Genomic DNA, 17,770 nt, shown 5'->3' with positions numbered 1-17,770 from the left:
GTAGAGTGTGGTTCAATTCCAATATTTTCTTGTTGATTTTCTGTCTGGCTGATCTATCCATTGCTGATAGTGGGTTATTGAAATCTTCTGTAGTTATTGTATTGTTGTCTGTTTCTCCCTTAAGATCTGTTATTAATTGCTTAATATATTTCAATGCTTAGGTGTTGAAGCATATATATTTATGATTATTATATCTTCTTGATGTATTGATCCCTTTGATATCATATAATAATTTTTTTTAGTCTTTTTTTACCTTTTTGGCTTGAAGTCTATTTTGTCTGATGTAAGTGTGGCTACACATGTCTTCTCATTTCCACTTGCTCGGAATATCATCTTCCACACTTTCATTCTCCTGCAGGCAGTATATATTAGGGTATTATTTTTTTAATCCATTCAGCCACTCTGTGCCTTTTGATTTGTGAGTTCAATCCATTTCATCTAGGGTAATTATCAATAGTTAAGAATTTACTATTGCCATTTCATCTTTTCCTTTCTGGTTATTTTGTTTCTCCCTTGTTTCTTTTTCTTGTTTTTGTCTACTTTAGTAAGTTGGTGGTTTTCCATGGTGATTTGCTCAGTCTCCCCTTCTATTTATGTTTTGTGTCTCTGCTCTAGATTTTTGCTTTGTGGTTACCACGAGGTCTACATAAAACATCTCATAAAATAATCCTTTTTCTGCTGATAGCAATTTATCTTCATTCACTTATCAAGTTTCCTTCCTTTTTTATATTTTTGATATCATGATCATGTCTTTTTTTTTTGAGGGGGTGAGGGGCAGAGGGAGAAAGGGAATCTTAAGCAGGTTCCATGCCCATCACGGAGCCCAACGCTGGGTTCAGTCTCATGACCCTAAGATCACCAACAGAGCCGAAACCAAGAGTCTGATGCTTAACCAACTGAGCCACCCAGGAGCCCCTCTTTTCCTCTTTGTATCCAAGGTTCCCAGCATACTGCTTGGTAACTGTTATATGCTGAATAAATGATTGCTGAATTAATTAAAGATTTTTAGCGCTCTTTATAATGACACCATCCAGTGTTTTAAGCAGTTCTATAGCATGTGTTATTTTATAATCCTGCCATCAATTAACAAATTTCTATTTACAGATCTTTGGTCTTTTGGAAATAAAAGTTGGTATTTTATTTTAGTTTGAATGTCTTTAAATTCCAGTGGTTTTGTACAGTTTTGCATTATTATAAGACTTTTTTCTTTTGAAAATTATATGTTCCTGCCTTTTGACTATTTAATATTGAATTATGTATTCTTTTTTTTTTTAAGATTTTATTTATTTATTTGACAGAGAGAGACAGTGAGAGAGGGAACACAAGCAGGCAGAGTGGGAGAGGGAGAAGCAGGCTCCCCGCTGAACAGAGTGCCCGATGCGGGGCTTGATCCCAGGACCCTGGGATCACGACCTGAGCCGAAGGCAGACGCTTAACGACTGAGCCACCCAGGCGCCCCTGAATTATGTATTCTTTTCATGAGTATTTATTAGATACACATATTAATATAGAGCCATTTTGAAAATTTTTAATTTGTCTTCTGCAATTTTTTTAGGGGAGGCAGAAGGAGAGGGAGAATCTTAAGTAGGCTCCACACCTAGCTTGGAGCCCAATGCAGGGCTCTATCTCACGACCCTGAGATCATGACCTGAGCTGAAATCAAGAGTCAGACACTTAACGGACTGAGTCACCCAGGTGCCCCTACGATTTATTTTTGACGAATCCTTATATTTTAAAATGTTGCATTATCCTTTTTAAATTTAGAACACAGAGACTTATAAAAAAAGAAAATAAAAATCTCATAAAGGTACACCACTAAAGGTTAACAGCTTTTATCATTTTTATGAATATTATTCTAGATTTCTCCTATTTCTCCTCTCTCTAGAGCTGGTCCAAGAGAGGTTTTAAATAAGTAGTCCAATCTACCTCTACTTACATAACTGGCATTTGCTTTACTATGCGGAACACTTTTGTAATCCCAAGATTTTGTAGCCAGGTTTTGTATTGAATAACATGGTTTAATTGTTCTATATATCTTTTTAATCACATGGAGTATTTTTTTGGTTTAGAGAATTAAGTTAAATTATTAGGCATTTATTTATAAAGTCAGTTAATGGTACTTATTATGTAATCATTTATTTCTACCAGTGATTTATGATGCCCTAATTATTAAACTTTAAGTGTCAAACATGCTACCATATCATTCTGGACTTCTTTGGATTTGTAAATGCATCTGCTATTCATGTTTTAAACCTATTGCCTCTCATTCCAGTATATGCTGCCCCAAAAACCTGCCCCACCCTCCCTCTATGAGCCTCATTTTTTTGAATAATTTTGTCTATCACTAATTTGTAGATACATTTGGAACTCTTTTTTGAGTTGTCCCAAAAGAATGGAGTTTTCCATTGTAATTACTCCATCAATTACTCTGCCAATTAATTGGGGCAGAATCAAAGTTTTTAAATACTGTTCTACCTTTCTATCCAGAAACATGCTAGAGATCTACAATTTTACAAATATTTTACTATGATTCCTTTTAAAATGTTATGACTTTTAATGTATAGAATTGTCAAATCACTACGTGGTGTAACTGAAACTAATATAACATTGTATATCAACGAGACTTCAGGAATAAAAAAATATTTTTTTCATTTATTTATTTAATTGACAGAGAGAGAGACACAGTGAGAGAGGGAACACAAGCAGGGGGAGTGGGAGAGGGAGAAGCAGGCTCCCTGCCGAGCAGGGAGCCCGATGCAGAGCTCAATTCCAGGACCCTGGGATCATGACCTGAGCTGAAGGCAGTCGCTTAACCAACTGAGCCACCCAGGTGCCCCAATAAAAAAATATTTTTAAGTATTATGACTTTTCTCAAACTTCTCATTATGATTAATTGTAGATATTTCATAGTTACTTAGTACTGCAATTGTAAATAGGATCCATGATTCCATTATATCTTTATTTTATTTATTTTACAGATCTTTCCAATATCTGGGGATGATCTTGATTTTCCTTCCTCTATCTTGCTCTTTGATTAGCAGGTAGTTCTTGGAACTCCTTAAAACTGTGTCACTTTCATGAAGGTATCTTCCTTCTTTGCTTTTCTTGGGGCTTCTCTCCTGGTAAAAATACAATGAGACCAAAAAACAAGCACAAAAATGAGAAGACGTCAAATCAACATGTATGTCCTGCATTCTTTAGAGCAAACGGATTCTTGACCCCTGCCCCAAGAATCTGAGTAAATTCTGGGAAGGCAGCTTCCATAGTTTCAACTCCCACTCTCACCTTTGGAGGCCAAGGGATCTGGATGCCCAAGGGATTTGGAAGAGACAAAGGCAGTATACAAAAGTTCAAAAATCCTTTCCAATTCTTGATCATTTAAAAATGTCTTTTTTTTTTCTTTTTGAGTAGACTCCATGCTCAGCATGGAGCCCAATGCGGGGCTTAAACTCATGACCCTGAGATCAAGACCTGAGCTGAGATGGTGAGTCGGATATTTAACTGACTAAACCACCCAGGCAGCCCCCCTTTTTCTTTCTTTCTTTCTTCCTTTTCTTCCTTCCTTCCTTCCTTCCTTCCTTTTTTTTTGGTAGGCTCCATGCCCAAAAAATACCTGTATTTTAAATTGGGTATTCTTCAGTATACGAAAAGGATAAGCAAACCCAAAAAGAAATAGGTATCACATGTGCTATATCTCAAAATATGTTTTTGAGAGCATCTGAAATTTTGTTTGTACATGTGTCTTGGTCATTTATGAAGCTACTATGATCTATAAATCAAGAAAATTCATGGTCTTACCATTTTTAAAAACTCAAAAATTAAGACATCTGTAAGAAAATTTCAAAGTTAGACATTACCACGTATATGAAAGAACAAAGAAAACAAACTCTTTCTAACACTCTTAATATACTAGAGAAATTGTTTTACTCAACTCTGTTTTCCATTTAACCTTACAGGTGAAAGACTTTGGTTGAACTTCATAACATAACAACTGTTAAAGTGAAAATGTCAAGTAAAAGGGAAGCCTTCCATCTGAAAAAAGCCTGAACAATTATGCCTTCAACTTTTAAAGGTTTTAAACCTGCCCAGAAATCCACCTCCGTATGTGAAGTTTCCCTCTGCCTCCTCTTCTGATTAAGCTTGTTATTTGTTTGAATGCACCAGCATTCAAGATAATAAAATTTCTTGTTCTGTGTAAAACAAACAAACAAACCTATATTTACTCCTCCTTTCCCTCTTTTCTCAACAGTTGCATTCCCAGCGGAAACCAGCCAGTCTGCATCTCACAGGCAGCCCAATGGGACTCTTCCCCTGAGATGCATGGTCATCTGTGGGAGGGGCTCCTGTTCTCTCCCTGATCCCGTTCAGATTCTTCAGTGACCAGGGCAGTCCTCAGACACTCTGGGGAGCTACTGCACTCCCCCAGCTGGGGGCTGCCAGGGTCTGAGGGATGAGAGTCTGGTGTCTGGATCTGTGTGTGTCTGTGAAATACCTTCAGGGTGTGTTTGTCACCCTTAGGCACCTAATTTTGGTCCCTGCACCACTAACTTACTAATGCAGGCTGGGCAGAGCCAGTCTGTGTGACCTGGGGAGCCGTGGGGGAGTCTGAGGTCAGTGTGAGGAGAGTTGAGGCTGTAGCTAAACCAAAGGCACTGACCGCATGGCATGTGTCTAGGTCTAAATCTTTCTCTGGGAGGCGCAGTTGGCTGGCTCGGTTGGTAGGGCAGGTGCCTTGGTCTTGGGGTCATGAGTTCAAGCCCCACATTGGGCATATAACTCACTTAAAAAAATTCAAAGAAGTGCCTGGGTGGCTCAGTCATTAAGCGTCTGCCTTCAGCTCGGGTCATGATCTTGGAGTCCTGGGATCGAGCTCCACGTCCGGCTCCCGGCTCGGCAGGGTGTCTGCTTCTCTCTCTCCCTCTGCCTCTCTTCCTGCTTGTGCTCTCTCTCTCTCTCTCTCAAATGAATAAATAAAACATTTTTTAAAAATTCATAAATCTTTCCCAGGGGACAGTGCTCCTGAATGGTGTCTTGCCTTCCTCATCACGGATCTAGAGCACACAGCTCCCTTAAGGGGCAGCCAGAGGGTTTACTCACTCTTTTTCCACATCCTGGATGGAGTCAGGCAGAGGCTGATTCCTGGTTTCAGGAAGGAGGAGAACAACAAGACCAGAGAGGATGGGGAAGACTCCATACATGATCCAGGGCAGGTGGGGAGAATACACGGTTAGGATCATCAAGAGGGGAGCCAGGGCCGCTCCAACATTACCAGCAATTCCCAGGATTCCTATGGTTGTTGCCCTTGGGATACAAACAGTACAAAAATAATTTGGTATAAATCCACGCAGGTAATTTGTGATTTATTATTTTGCTTCGATTATAGAAGATATCACAACAGTGTTTAGTTAGATACATGAAGGTTGACAATATACTCTTACATTTCAAATATGCTCTTTTATTTGCTGGCAATTTTTTTCAAGTGTGCAAGTGCACTAAGACATACTTTCATTATTTAAAAAATACTCTTATCCATAGCATCTACCATTGAGTGGTTCTATAGATTATATGAAGTGATATGTTAAAAAAAGAACACAGTGCTTTGCCAAAGTCAGATTTTAATAAATTTTGGCTGTAATTTTTGTTACTATTAATACTATTATAATTGATGCTTTTGATAACTCATCAGTGTTCTTCCCACTATGAATGTTAATTAGCTAGGAAAGGCCTATTTTGACCCTGCTAGAGCTCCCATGCAATTTGTACCTGATTATGGTGGGGATTAGTTCATTTCCATGGGCAGAAGAACACATGATTGCAGCAGAAGAAGCTCCTACTCCCAAAGTTGACAAAGTAACACGCAGGGTCTGCATTTCTGGAGAGGAAGACAGTGAGATTCACCATCCACCAAATTACAAGTGAAGAAGACACAGTTGGAGATGTTTGCATGTGTTAAATACATTGTAGAGAAAGTGCAGAGAGGCAGAGAATGTATAGTGACTAGCGGCTGAGCTTACTGTTACAGCTTAAACAGAATAAAAAACCCGAGTCATTTTATTACCTCTCCCTTACACATCAGAAATTTGCCAAAGACTGAGAGGGGAATGTGAGTTTGCTTTCATTTATTTTTTCCAGTGTCTCCTCTGCCTTTCATGTATAAAGTGAGACTCCGTATGAACAATTACCGAGGGATGTAAAACTCATCGATGTCCTTGAGAAGTTTAAAACCTGGATGCATACATGAAATTGACTTGGGGCTAGTACTGTGGCAGAGAGTAATAAAACCATTGTCTATGGATAAGTAGCTTGATCTACAGTAATATTTGAAGATTGAAGAATAAAGACCTGTATTACAGGAACAATTGTTGGACTTTGGAAACCTCTGAAAGGAAATCTCAGTCTGTTTTCTACTCAATAAAAAAAAAAAAAAATCTCACGAGAGCGTTACAACATTGGAATACGCTCCGCGGTAAAGAAACAAACATCATTGCTGACATCCAAGATGAGGGCAGAGCTACCAGTCTGGGATCCTGTAAGATACACAGCTATGCTGGGAGTTAGGCAAAGCCCAGGACTACCTCAGTTCTCCTATTCATTACATAGGATCATTTAATTTAGTAAAACTGATTCTAAGAGAGGCTTTAACTGCTTCACTCCTTGTTCCTATTGCATACTTCTCCGCTTGAAGACAAGGTATTTTTATTTTCTTGAAATCAAAAAGTCTTCCCTAAACCACAATTGCAATTATGGTGACCTAATACAAGACACACAAGTGGATATATGTAGACATCAGGGAGTAAATTGTCACTGAAGCTGTAGTAATAAGAAAGAAACCAGAGAGAGGAAATGAGGGTATTGTGTTCTCATATGAGATACAATTAATATATATTGGACAAAATACTGTCATTTACAGTTACAAGTGTGATTGGTCAAAGCCAAAAGGGCAAGTGATCAATTGCTCTCCTAGAGAAACTTTTAGAAAGATATGACACCAGATACTTCTCAGATGTGATGAGGATAGCCATGTCTGAACCAAATTTTACTGGGCTTTGACTCTTTCCCAGCTGTTTAATCGTAGAATCTGTCTTAAATCTTCAGATCAGTTTTGGGGAATCATTAGAACCATACTCTCCCTTCCCGTGTGTGAGCCCAGTCCCTGAGTCCCTGATATATTTCCTTTCTTCAACCTGTGCTCTTTTCTCACCTTCAGGCAGAAATGTGGTGGTCAGAATGGAGACTCCAAGTACAGACATGAAAATCATCTGGCTTACTCGACGGCCCATATGATTCAGTGCCAAAAGTGCAACGTAATTGGCGAGGAGGTTGACCATGCTAAAGAGAACCTGGGACAGGAAAACATTGTTCCCGATGTGCTGGAGGTGGAGAATCAGGCCAAAAAAGGGCATGTAGATTGCAAATCTGTGGTGAACAAAAGAAGAAAGAAAGATGTCATTACGTTTAGACCCTAGGTTCTACAAACAACAATCATAAATATTATCAGACAGGCAGCCAGTGGTTGGTGTTCCAGTACAAAAGGCATGGTCTGTTTTGTAGAATATTCTACATGGTGATGATTTAAAAACTGTCATAAAATATTGCATAATAATGGAGGTCATAATGGTTACTTTTTTGGTGCGTGGGGGTATTGTTCTTAAGAATACATAATGAGGGGGGCGCCTGGATGGCTCAGTCAGTTAAGCATCTGCCTTCGGCTCAGGTCATGATCCTGGAGTCCCAGGATTGAGCCCAGCATCAGGCTCCATACTCAGCAGGGAGTCTGCTTCTCCTTCTGCTCCTCACCCTGTTTGTGCTCTCTCTCTCTCTCTCTCAAATAAATAAATAAAATATTTTTAAAAAAAGAATACATAATGAGGTCCTCTAGGGTTTTAGAGTTTTTTCTATATCCTGATTTGGGTGACGGTTGCATATTTACATATGTAAATATTCATTTAGCTGTATACATTGGTACACTTAAAATTTTTTTTTTAATTTATTTACGTGATCTCTACACCCAGGGTGGGGCTCAAACTCACAACCCTAAGATCGAGAATCACATGCTCTTCTGACTGAGCCAGCCAGGCACCCCAAATGTTTGTAATTTTATCTCAATCGAAGTGGAAACAAACAAGTGAAGAAACTTAAAGCTAAAATCTCTACTGTGATTGAAGTTCACAGCCCCCATTTCCAGATGCTGAGCCTGGTAAGGTGACATAATAAACAAAACTCATTGCACAATTAGTTCTGGGTCAGTCTTTCTGTAACTAAAAAACGCAATTATCTTTCTGGCTTCCTCATGTTTTATCTCCAAATCTGTCCCTACAACATGTTGTATCCTTTGATAGGATTAGATTCATGTCTCCACTACTTTAATATTCTTTATGCATAGTGTGAAGCCTACCTCACAAAGGACAATAAACAGATCCTTCTGCGCAGGGTGGGTGTGTGGAACAAGTCAGTTATGGAAGGTTTTTTCTGTGCTGTCTCCAGCTCCTCCTGCATGGTGGATCTCAAAACCTTCAACAACAACCGCAACAAGAAACTGTTCAGTTGTCACACAATGTGAGCATTGGGAGGTCCTCCACAGGGGACAAGCTGGATCACTTGTTGTTATATTTAGTAGGAAATTGAGACAGCAAAAATGCACTGACATGTGAAAGGTGAATTAGGGAGTTAAAGGAGCCTTAGGAAAATTATGTAGCAACAAAGACTTATAAACACAAGATCTGAGTGGGCTGCAGGGCATCCAAAAGGGTGTGTATGTTAGATATTCAGATCAGGAAGAGAATCAAATGTGAATTACTTGGATTAAGGTCCAAAGCTCCATTTATGCTAGATGGACATGAAAGACCTAGAAGCTAAGCTTGGTTCCCAGCCAGCCATCCTTTGCAAAGAAACTGTTTATCTCAGGAAAAATGATATTTCCTGAGAGCCTTTATTTTGGTTCTTCATTCAGTCTCTTTGAGGGGAATCTTGGCATATTGTGCCTCCATGAAGGAGGTGCCTAGAATTAAATCTGAGGATGAAACCAGGGCAGGAACTTGATGTAGAATAATTTATACCCAAATTGGTTATAATCTGGGGTTACTTGATGGTCCTGCAACATGCTAGGTGTATACCTTGCAGAAGGTGATTAAGTATTTCTAAACCCCAATTTCCCTGTCATAGAAGAAGAAGAAGGAGAAGGAGAAGGAGAAGAAGGAAGAGGAGGAGGAGGAGATGGAGAGGGAGAAGAAATAGGTAGCGATAAATAATAGCACCTTTTTCATAAAGACTTTCTAGCCATACATGAGGTTGCAAATACATAGATGGAATTATATCCAGCACACCTTGGATACTTACTTATTAATTATTCCAATAATATTGACTTAATTCTCATCCCACCTCTGCAAGTGAAACAATATCATGAAGTCCATTGGAAAAATTCCATGAGGAAGGGACTTTAGAGAAATGTAAGGTCACCTAAGTGAGGACCTACCAGATCAAGAATATCCTTTTCAGTTGCAGAGCTAGCTCAAGCAGCAAAATCCTGGACTTAAGCTTTTGGAAGAGAAAAGTCAAGATAACATCTCCTTCCTGCAACTAACACCAGAAACCCATGACCACAGGCCATTGTATAGGCAGTATTCTAAGAATGGGCTCCAAGAATACCTTAAACTTGGACCAGATGAGGGCTGCCATGCCTGTGAGACTGGCCTCAAATCACATCCAATATCAGAGTAAAAGTTTGGGAAATGATGAGGTTATTTCACACTGGCCATTCATTTTTGGTGAGCAGAGATGTGAGTTGCATTTCCAGAAGAATTTAGGGAGGTGATGCCAGGTCATTTATGGGAACTCAAGGAGCTCCTCCTACCTGGTAAAATTCTTATTCACGGAAGAGGAGGCCTATATTCAAATGGGAGCCTGCTGGATCTTTGTTTTTTTAAATGCATCTTTTCCTCTGATTGTCCTTTGCTAATAGAAAAACAAAACAAAACAAAAACTATTTGTGCCAATCATAACACCATGTTGGGGTGAAAAACATGGAACAGCTGGTTGGTGTCCTGGAATTAGCATGTACAAATTCACAAAAGCCCTTTGTTAAATTTTTAGGTAGTTTGTTGCATTAGGTAGTTTAGGTAGCAGTTGCCATGATGTTGGTGGCTTTTATTGACAATGGTGGTGGTATTCATACTACAAAAATTGATAATCACCACAAATTTGAGATCTATGGCTTTTTTCACTTCTTGTAATGTTAGGTATTAAACATTTACCAGCACACCACTGGCATGGCCCCTCTGCCATCATTTGGACTGCTCTCAATTGCAAATTTAATCATATCCCTGCTTGATTTAAACATGGCTAGTTCTACCTTAACCTGTAAGGCCTATTTCAAATGTAACTACATTCAAGTAGCATTCAGTTCCTGCACATCTGCAATCCAGGCTATGTCTTCCTCTTGCCATTCACATTCCACCCTTGCTTTACTTCAAAGAGGCTTTATCAAGCCCACAACCTGGCCCGTCTGTTCATGAACCTGGAAGTGGACCCACCTGCAGACCCTGGCAAATGGTCCACACATCCATGGACCCAGACAGCAAGTCCACTGATGAACCCTGCTAAGTGGCCTACCCAGAATCTCCAGCCATGGTGACTGGTGAAGGGCATTTCCTGCCAAAAGCAGACTGTAAAGACTGGAAGAGGCGACTGCTTCTTCAAATGCACAAACACCCTGGGTGATGGGTATTAAGGAGGGCATGTGTTGTGAGGAGCACTGGGTGTTATATGCAACTGATGAATCATTGAACACTACATCAAAAACTAATGTTGGCTAATTGAAAAAAATGTACAAACACCATACAAGGCTCTAAGGAATTGTGGCAGGGCCGGGGGGGGGGGGGGGGAGAAAAAAATTGATAGAAGAGTTAGGTTTTTTTTAAAGGATGAACAAAATTGACAAAGTTTTAGCTATACTGGCCATGAAAAAAAGAGAAAGACTCAAATAAATAAAATCGGATATGAAAGAAAAGACATTACAACTGATGCCACAGAAATAAAAAAAGATCACAAAGGACTATAACAAACAATTATATGCCACCAAAGCGGACAACCTAGAAGAAATAGATAAATTCCTAGAAACATACACACTACCAAAACTGAATCAAGAAGAAATAGAAAACCTGAAGAAACCAATTACAAATAAGGAGATTGAAACAGTAATCAAAAGTATCCCAGAGGAGATATTTGCAAAAGACATATCTGATAAAGTGTTGGTATCCAATCTATAAAGAACTTATTAAACTCAACACCCAAAAAACAAATAATCCAGTTAAGAAATGGGCAGAAGATATGAGTAGACATTTTCCAAAGATGACATCCATATGGCTAACAGACACATGAAAATGTAAATTATTGAACACTACATCAGAAACTAATAATGTACTATATGTTGGCTAATTGAATTTAAATTAAAAAACATTACAGGCAGCTCCTCCCCCCAAAAAAGGAAAGGTGTTCAACATCACTCATCATCAAAGAAATACAAATCAAAACCACAATGAGATATCACCTCACACCAGTCAGAATGGCTAAAATTAATAACACAGAAAACAACAGGTGTTGGTGAGGATGTAGAGAAAGAGGAACTCTCTTACACTGTTGGTGGGAATGTAAACTGTTGCAGCCACTCTGGAGAACAGTATGGTTGTTCCTCAAAAAGCTAAAAATAGAACTACCCTATGATCCAGCAATTGCACTACTAGATATTTACCCAAAGGATACAAAAATACACATTCAAAGGAGTACATGCACCCTGATGTTCATAGCAGCATTACCAAAAATAGCCAAACTATGGAAAGAGCCCAAATGCCCATCAACTGATGAATGGATAAAGATGTGGTATATATATACAATTAAATACTACTCAGCCATCAAAAAGAATGAATTCTTGCCATTTGCAATGACGTGGATGGAGCTAGAGTGTATTATGTTAAGGAAAATAAGTCAGTCAGAGAAAGACAAATCCCATATGATTTCACTCATATGTGGAATTTAAGAAACAAAATGGATGAACATTTGGGAGGAGGAAAAGAGAGAGAGAGGGAAACAAATCATGAGAGACTTTTTTTTAATTTTTTATTTTTTAAAGATTTTATTTATTTATTTGACAGAGAGAGACACAGCGAGAGAGGGAACACAAGCAGGGGGAGTGGGAGAGGAAGCGGGCTTCCCCCCAAGCAGGGAGCCCAATGTGGGGCTCAATCCCAGGACTCTGGGACCATGACCTGAGCCGAAGGCAGACACTTAATGACTGAGCCACCCAGGCGCCCCAATCATGAGAGACTCTTAACTATAGAGAACAAACAGGGTTGATGGAAGGAGGTGGGTGGGAGATGGGATAGATGGGCGATAGGTATTAAGGAGGGCACGTGTTATGATGAGCACTGGGTGTTTTATGTAAATGGGGAACCACTGAACTCTTCTCCTGAAACCAATATTGAACTGTATGTCAACTAACTAGAATTTTTTAAAAAAGTAGCCCAGAAATAAAAGCCTAACACCAGATGGCTTCACAGGTGAATTCTACCAAACATTTAAATTATGAACACTGATCCTTCTCACTTTTCCAAAAAATAAATAGGAGACACTAACAAATTTGTTTTATGAGTGCAGTATGACTCTGATACCAAAGTCAGACAAAGACACCATAAGGAAAGAAAACTATAGGCCAATATCCCCGATGAACAAAGGTGAAAAAACCATCAAAAACATATTAGTAAACCAACTTCAAGAGCACACTGCACACCATGACTCAGCGGGATTTACTCCTGGGATGCAAGGATAATTCAACATAAGTAAATTTTTAAAAACGTGATACACCACATTAACAGAATGAAGGTTAGAAACCATATGATCATCTCAATAGATGTAAAAAAGAATCTGACACAATTCAACACACATCCATGATTTAAAAAACTCTCAAGAAATAAGGTATTGAAGGAACTTACCTTAAAGGTCATATATGAAAAGCCCACCACTAACATTATACTCAATGATGGAAAACTGAAAGCCTTTCCTCTAAGATCTGGAACTAGACAAGAATGCCACTTTAATTCAACATAGGATTCAGAAGTCCTAGCCAGAGCAATTAGATAAGAAAAAGAAACAAGGTATCCAAATCAGAAAGGAAGAAGTAAAATTATCTCTGTTGGCAGATGACATGATCTTTCATGTAAAAAACCCTAAAGACACCTCCAAAATTTTGTTAGAAACAATAAATGAATTCAGTAAAGTTTCAGGATATCAGATCAAAATATAAAAATCAGTTACATTTCTATATACCAGCAACAGACTATGTGAAAATGAAATTAAGAAAACAATCTTGTTCAGGGCACCTGGGTGGCTCAGTCAGTTAAGCATCCAACTCTTAATCTCAGCTTAGGTCTTGATCTCAGGGTCGTGAGTTCAGGCCCCACATTGGGCTCCACCCTGGGTATGGTACTTTAAAAAAATCCTGTTTACCCAACAGACACGTGAAAAAGTGCTCAACATCGCTTGGCATCAGGGAAATCCAAATCAAAACCTCAATGAGATACCACCTCACACCAGTCAGAATGGCTAAAATTAACAAGTCAGGAAATGACAGATGTTAGTGGGGATGAGGAGAAAGGGGAACCCTCCTACACTGTTGGTGGGAATGCAAGCTGGTGCCGCCACTCTGGAAAACAGTATGGAGGTTCCTCAAAAAGTTGAAAATAGAGCTACCCTATGACCCAGCAATTGTACTGCTGGGTATTTACCCCAAAGATACAAATGTAGGGATCCGAAAGGGTACGTGCACCCTGATGTTTATAGCAACAATGTCCACAATAGCCAAACTATGGAAAGAGCCAAGATGTCCAGCGACAGATGAATGGATAAAGAAGATGTGGTATATATATACAATGGAATATTATGCAGCCATCAAAAAACAGAAATCTTGCCATTTGCAACGACATGGCTGGAACTAGAGGGTGTTATGCTGAGCGAAATAAGTCAATCAGAGAAAGACATGTGTCATATGACCTCACTGATATGAGGAATTCTTAATCTCAGGAAACAAACTGAGGGTTGCTGGAGTGGTGGGGGGTGGGAGGGATGGGGTGACTGGGTGATAGACACAGGGGAGGGTCTGTGCTATGGTGAGCGCTGTGAATTGTGTAAGACTGTTGAATCACAGACCTGTACTTCTGAAACAAATAATACATTATATGTTAAAAAGAAGAAGAAGAAGATAGCAGGAAGGGAAAAATGAAGGGGGGGGAATCAGAGGGGGAGACGAACCATGAGAGACTATGGACTCTGAGAAACAAACTGAGGGTTCTAGAGGGGGCGGTTGGGGGGATGCGTTAGCCTGGTGATGGGTATGCTGCTCCTCCTCTCTCATGCTGCAGTGCTGCAGTGCTGCATGCAGCACTGGGTATTATACACAAACAATGAATCATGGAACACTACATCAAAACCTAATGATGTAATGTATGGTGATTAACATAATATAATAAAAAAAATCCTGTTTACAATAAATTGAACAGTAATAAAGTCCTTAGGAATAAACTTAGCCAAGGAATGAAAGACTTGTATACTAAAAATTATAAGCACTGAAGAAAGAAATTAAACACATGAAAAAATGGAAAGACATCCCATATTCATGGATTGAAAGAATTAATACTGTTAAAATACCCATAGTACCTAAAGTGATCTATAAATTTAATACAATCCCTATCAAAATCTTAAAGGCATTCATTACAGAAATAGAAAAAACAATCCTGAATTGATGGAAAGGATTTCAAATAGGCAGGATTCAGGAATCTCCAAAGCACTAGGGAGCAGGAAGTCCAGGAAGAGTCTTGTAGTAGGAATGGTCAGGTCTGGGTACTTGCCTCTTGGATAAATCAACTTTATCCAACTTTCACCTCTGTCCCTCAACTCACATGCTCAGAGCATCTATTGGCCTTGCTCTTAAGATATGCTTGCAAAAAAAAAAAAAAAAAGCTTGCCCCATGCCTAGGAAAAGACAGGGCACCTGATTGATGGTTCCACCGACTGTATCCAAGGGGAAAGAGGTAATTCCCTAAAAGAAAACTAGGTTGCAATTAGGAAGTACAAATAGATAATGGGCAGCTCAAAAACAACAATGGCTACTAGAGGTTGTCAGCACCAGATCACAAAAGGCTTAGGGGGTCATATTTAAGGACATTGACTTTTATCCTAAATGCAAGAGGGAACCTGTAGAGGCTGTTAAGCAGGAGCAAGGGTGGTGTACAGGATCAGGCTTATGTTTCTAAAGTATCCTCTGGCTGTTTTCTTTCTTTTTTTTCCCCTAAAGATTTAATTTATTTGAGAGAGAGAACATGCACAAGTGGGGGGAGGGGCAGAGGGAGAGAATCTCCAGCAGACTCCCCACTGAGCACAGAGCCTGATGGGGATTGAGCAGGGCTCAATCTCACCCTGCGATCATGACCTGAGCCAAAACCAAGAGTTGGATGCTTAACAGAATGAGCCACCCAGGTGGCCCACTCTGGCTGCTTTCTGAGCAAGGGATGAGAATGGAGCAACAGTGGAGGTGGTAGAGAAGCTAGGCCAGAAGGAAGAAAGATGTGGACTACAATGGTAGCAGTGGAGTTGAGAAATGGTTGGATGGATTCAAAATATATTGGAGAATATATATATTTTTTGTCTATGCATTAGTCTTATTCTTTATGCAGTCTTAATGGTTTTTTAATTTTAATTTCTATTTTCCTCACAAGTGAATATATGAATGTTGTAAACTGCATCAAATCCTTTGCAGAATGAAGTATCAAATAAATGTTTTTAAAAGAACAAAAAGAAGAAGAAAAAAACAATCCTGAGTTCCAGTCCAGGGTGGCAACATAGGAAGACCCTGAACCGACCTCCCCCATAGAACACACTGATCTACAACTCTTTATAGAACAATTCATCCTGAAGAAGAAGGAAGGCTGACTGCACAAGAAAGGATAGAAAGACCACACAGAGAATGGCAAGAGAGATGGAGACACGATAACAAAGGGAACCCCCACCTCAGAGGCTGCAAACTGCAGTGGGACTATGAGCAGACTTGTCTGCCCTGGGGCACAGAAAAAAAAAGCCAGTTTAAAAGAGCATGTGAAAGAGGAGGAGCAAGATGGCGGAGGAGTAGGAAACCTAAATTTCTTCTGGTCCTAGGAATTCAGCTAGATAGTTATCAAACCATTCTGAACACCTACAAACTCAACAGGAGATTGAAGAAAAGAATAGCAGCAACTCTCTGAACAGAAAAGCGACCACTTTCTGGAAGGTAGGATGTGCAGAGAAGTGAATCCGAGGCGATATTCGGGAAGATAGACCATGGGGGGAGGAAGCCTCCCATCATCCAGCTACCGGCAAATGATAGAGCAGCAGAACACAAAATCGGAACTTTTAGAAGTCGGCTCCGCTGAGGGATGTTGCTCCAGTGGCTAAGCAGGGGGTGGAACCCTCGCTGGGACAGTGTGGTCTCAGGACCCTCGGGGTCACAGGAAGACTGGGGTGCCTGAGTGTGGCAGAGCTCCCAGGTATCAGAGCAGGGAAGCCAGCTGCAGAGACGGAGCCGAGGAGTGGGCTCTCAGCTCGGGGTTGCCATAAACCGTGATCCGCGGCACAGTCGGGCCACTGCTCCTCCAGCAGGGACCCAACAAGCGGCAGATCCGGGGAGACTCCCCTTCCTCCACCGGGAGGAGCAGCGCAGGAGCGCACTGCAGGAATCTGCTGGGTTCGGAGACTCCACACAGGGTCGGGTGCCAGAGATAGAAACGCTTGGTCACAGGCCGGGTGAGCACAGAGTGTGGCCGGAGACCGGGCAGATGGGAGTGATTGACTACTTTTCTCTGGGGGCCACCGAGGACTGGGGACCCGAGTTCTCGGCTTCTCCAGGACCAGAGATTGGGAGGTTGCCATTCTGACTCTCGTCCTCCAAAGCTGTACAGAAAGCTTGCAGGGAACAAAAGCTACGGAGAGCAAACCTGAGCAGATTACCCAGCCTGGCCCCAGCAAGGGCGGGGCAATTCTGCCTCCGGGAAAGACATTTGCAAATCACTGCAACAGGCCCCTCCCCCAGAAATCAGCAAGGACATCCAGCCAAGACCAAGTTTACCGATCAATGAGAACAGCAAAACCGCAGCTCTAGGGGAATATAGCACATAGAATTCATGGCTTTTTTCCCCATGATTCTTTAGTCTTTCAAAGTTAATTTTTTAAATTTTCTTTATTTTTTCTTTTTCTATTTTTTTGTGAATTTTCCTTTTTCCCTTTTTCAACCAACATTCTATCATATTCTATCCCTTCGTAGAAGTTAACCTTATTTGTATATATATATATATACACACATAAGTTTTTCTCTCTGTAAAATTTTTTAAATTTTAAAATTTTAAATTTTAAAATTCTCTTTTTAAAATTTTGGGATACTGTTTCTTCTAACAGACCAAAATATACCCTAAATCTGTAGTGTATAACTTTGTTCTAGTCTCCTGCCTGTTCACATTCTCTCCCTTTTTTTTTTCTTCTTTCTTTTTTCAACCAACTTCTTATCAATTCCTTTTATAAAATCTTTTATAATTTTCATCTTTACAGTCATATTCCATCCCTTCATCATATTTACCCTTATTTTGTACATATATAAGTTTTTCTTTCTTTAAAAATTTGGGAGGCAGTTTCTTCTAACAGACCAAAATATGCCCAAAATCTAGTGTGTGGCTCTGATCTATTCACCAGCCTGATCATA

The 17,770-nt window shown here is 39.9% G+C and overlaps 1 protein-coding gene across 1 annotated transcript in view; it reads right to left on the bottom strand.

Annotated features, from left to right (window-relative positions):
• Window positions 1-2,926: 2,926 nt before the first annotated feature.
• LOC116638813 (solute carrier family 22 member 9-like) overlaps window positions 2,927-17,770 on the bottom strand; it is a 36,215-nt gene continuing 21,371 nt past the window's right edge. The window contains exons 6-10 of the mRNA XM_032414933.1: window positions 8,396-8,511; window positions 7,202-7,416; window positions 5,764-5,872; window positions 5,098-5,301; window positions 2,927-3,119 (exon numbers count right to left, since the gene is read on the bottom strand). Of these exons, the coding sequence (XP_032270824.1) occupies window positions 3,059-3,119; window positions 5,098-5,301; window positions 5,764-5,872; window positions 7,202-7,416; window positions 8,396-8,511 (705 nt within the window). The 3' untranslated portion in view covers window positions 2,927-3,058. The remainder of the gene's footprint in view (window positions 3,120-5,097; window positions 5,302-5,763; window positions 5,873-7,201; window positions 7,417-8,395; window positions 8,512-17,770) is intronic.

This window comes from Phoca vitulina, unplaced genomic scaffold (assembly GCF_004348235.1).
Source record: "Phoca vitulina isolate PV1807 unplaced genomic scaffold, GSC_HSeal_1.0 scaffold16, whole genome shotgun sequence".
Lineage (NCBI taxonomy): Eukaryota > Metazoa > Chordata > Mammalia > Carnivora > Phocidae > Phoca > Phoca vitulina.
The sequence above is the reverse complement of the archived record's forward strand: the minus strand, read 5'-3'. Positions and strand labels throughout refer to the sequence as shown.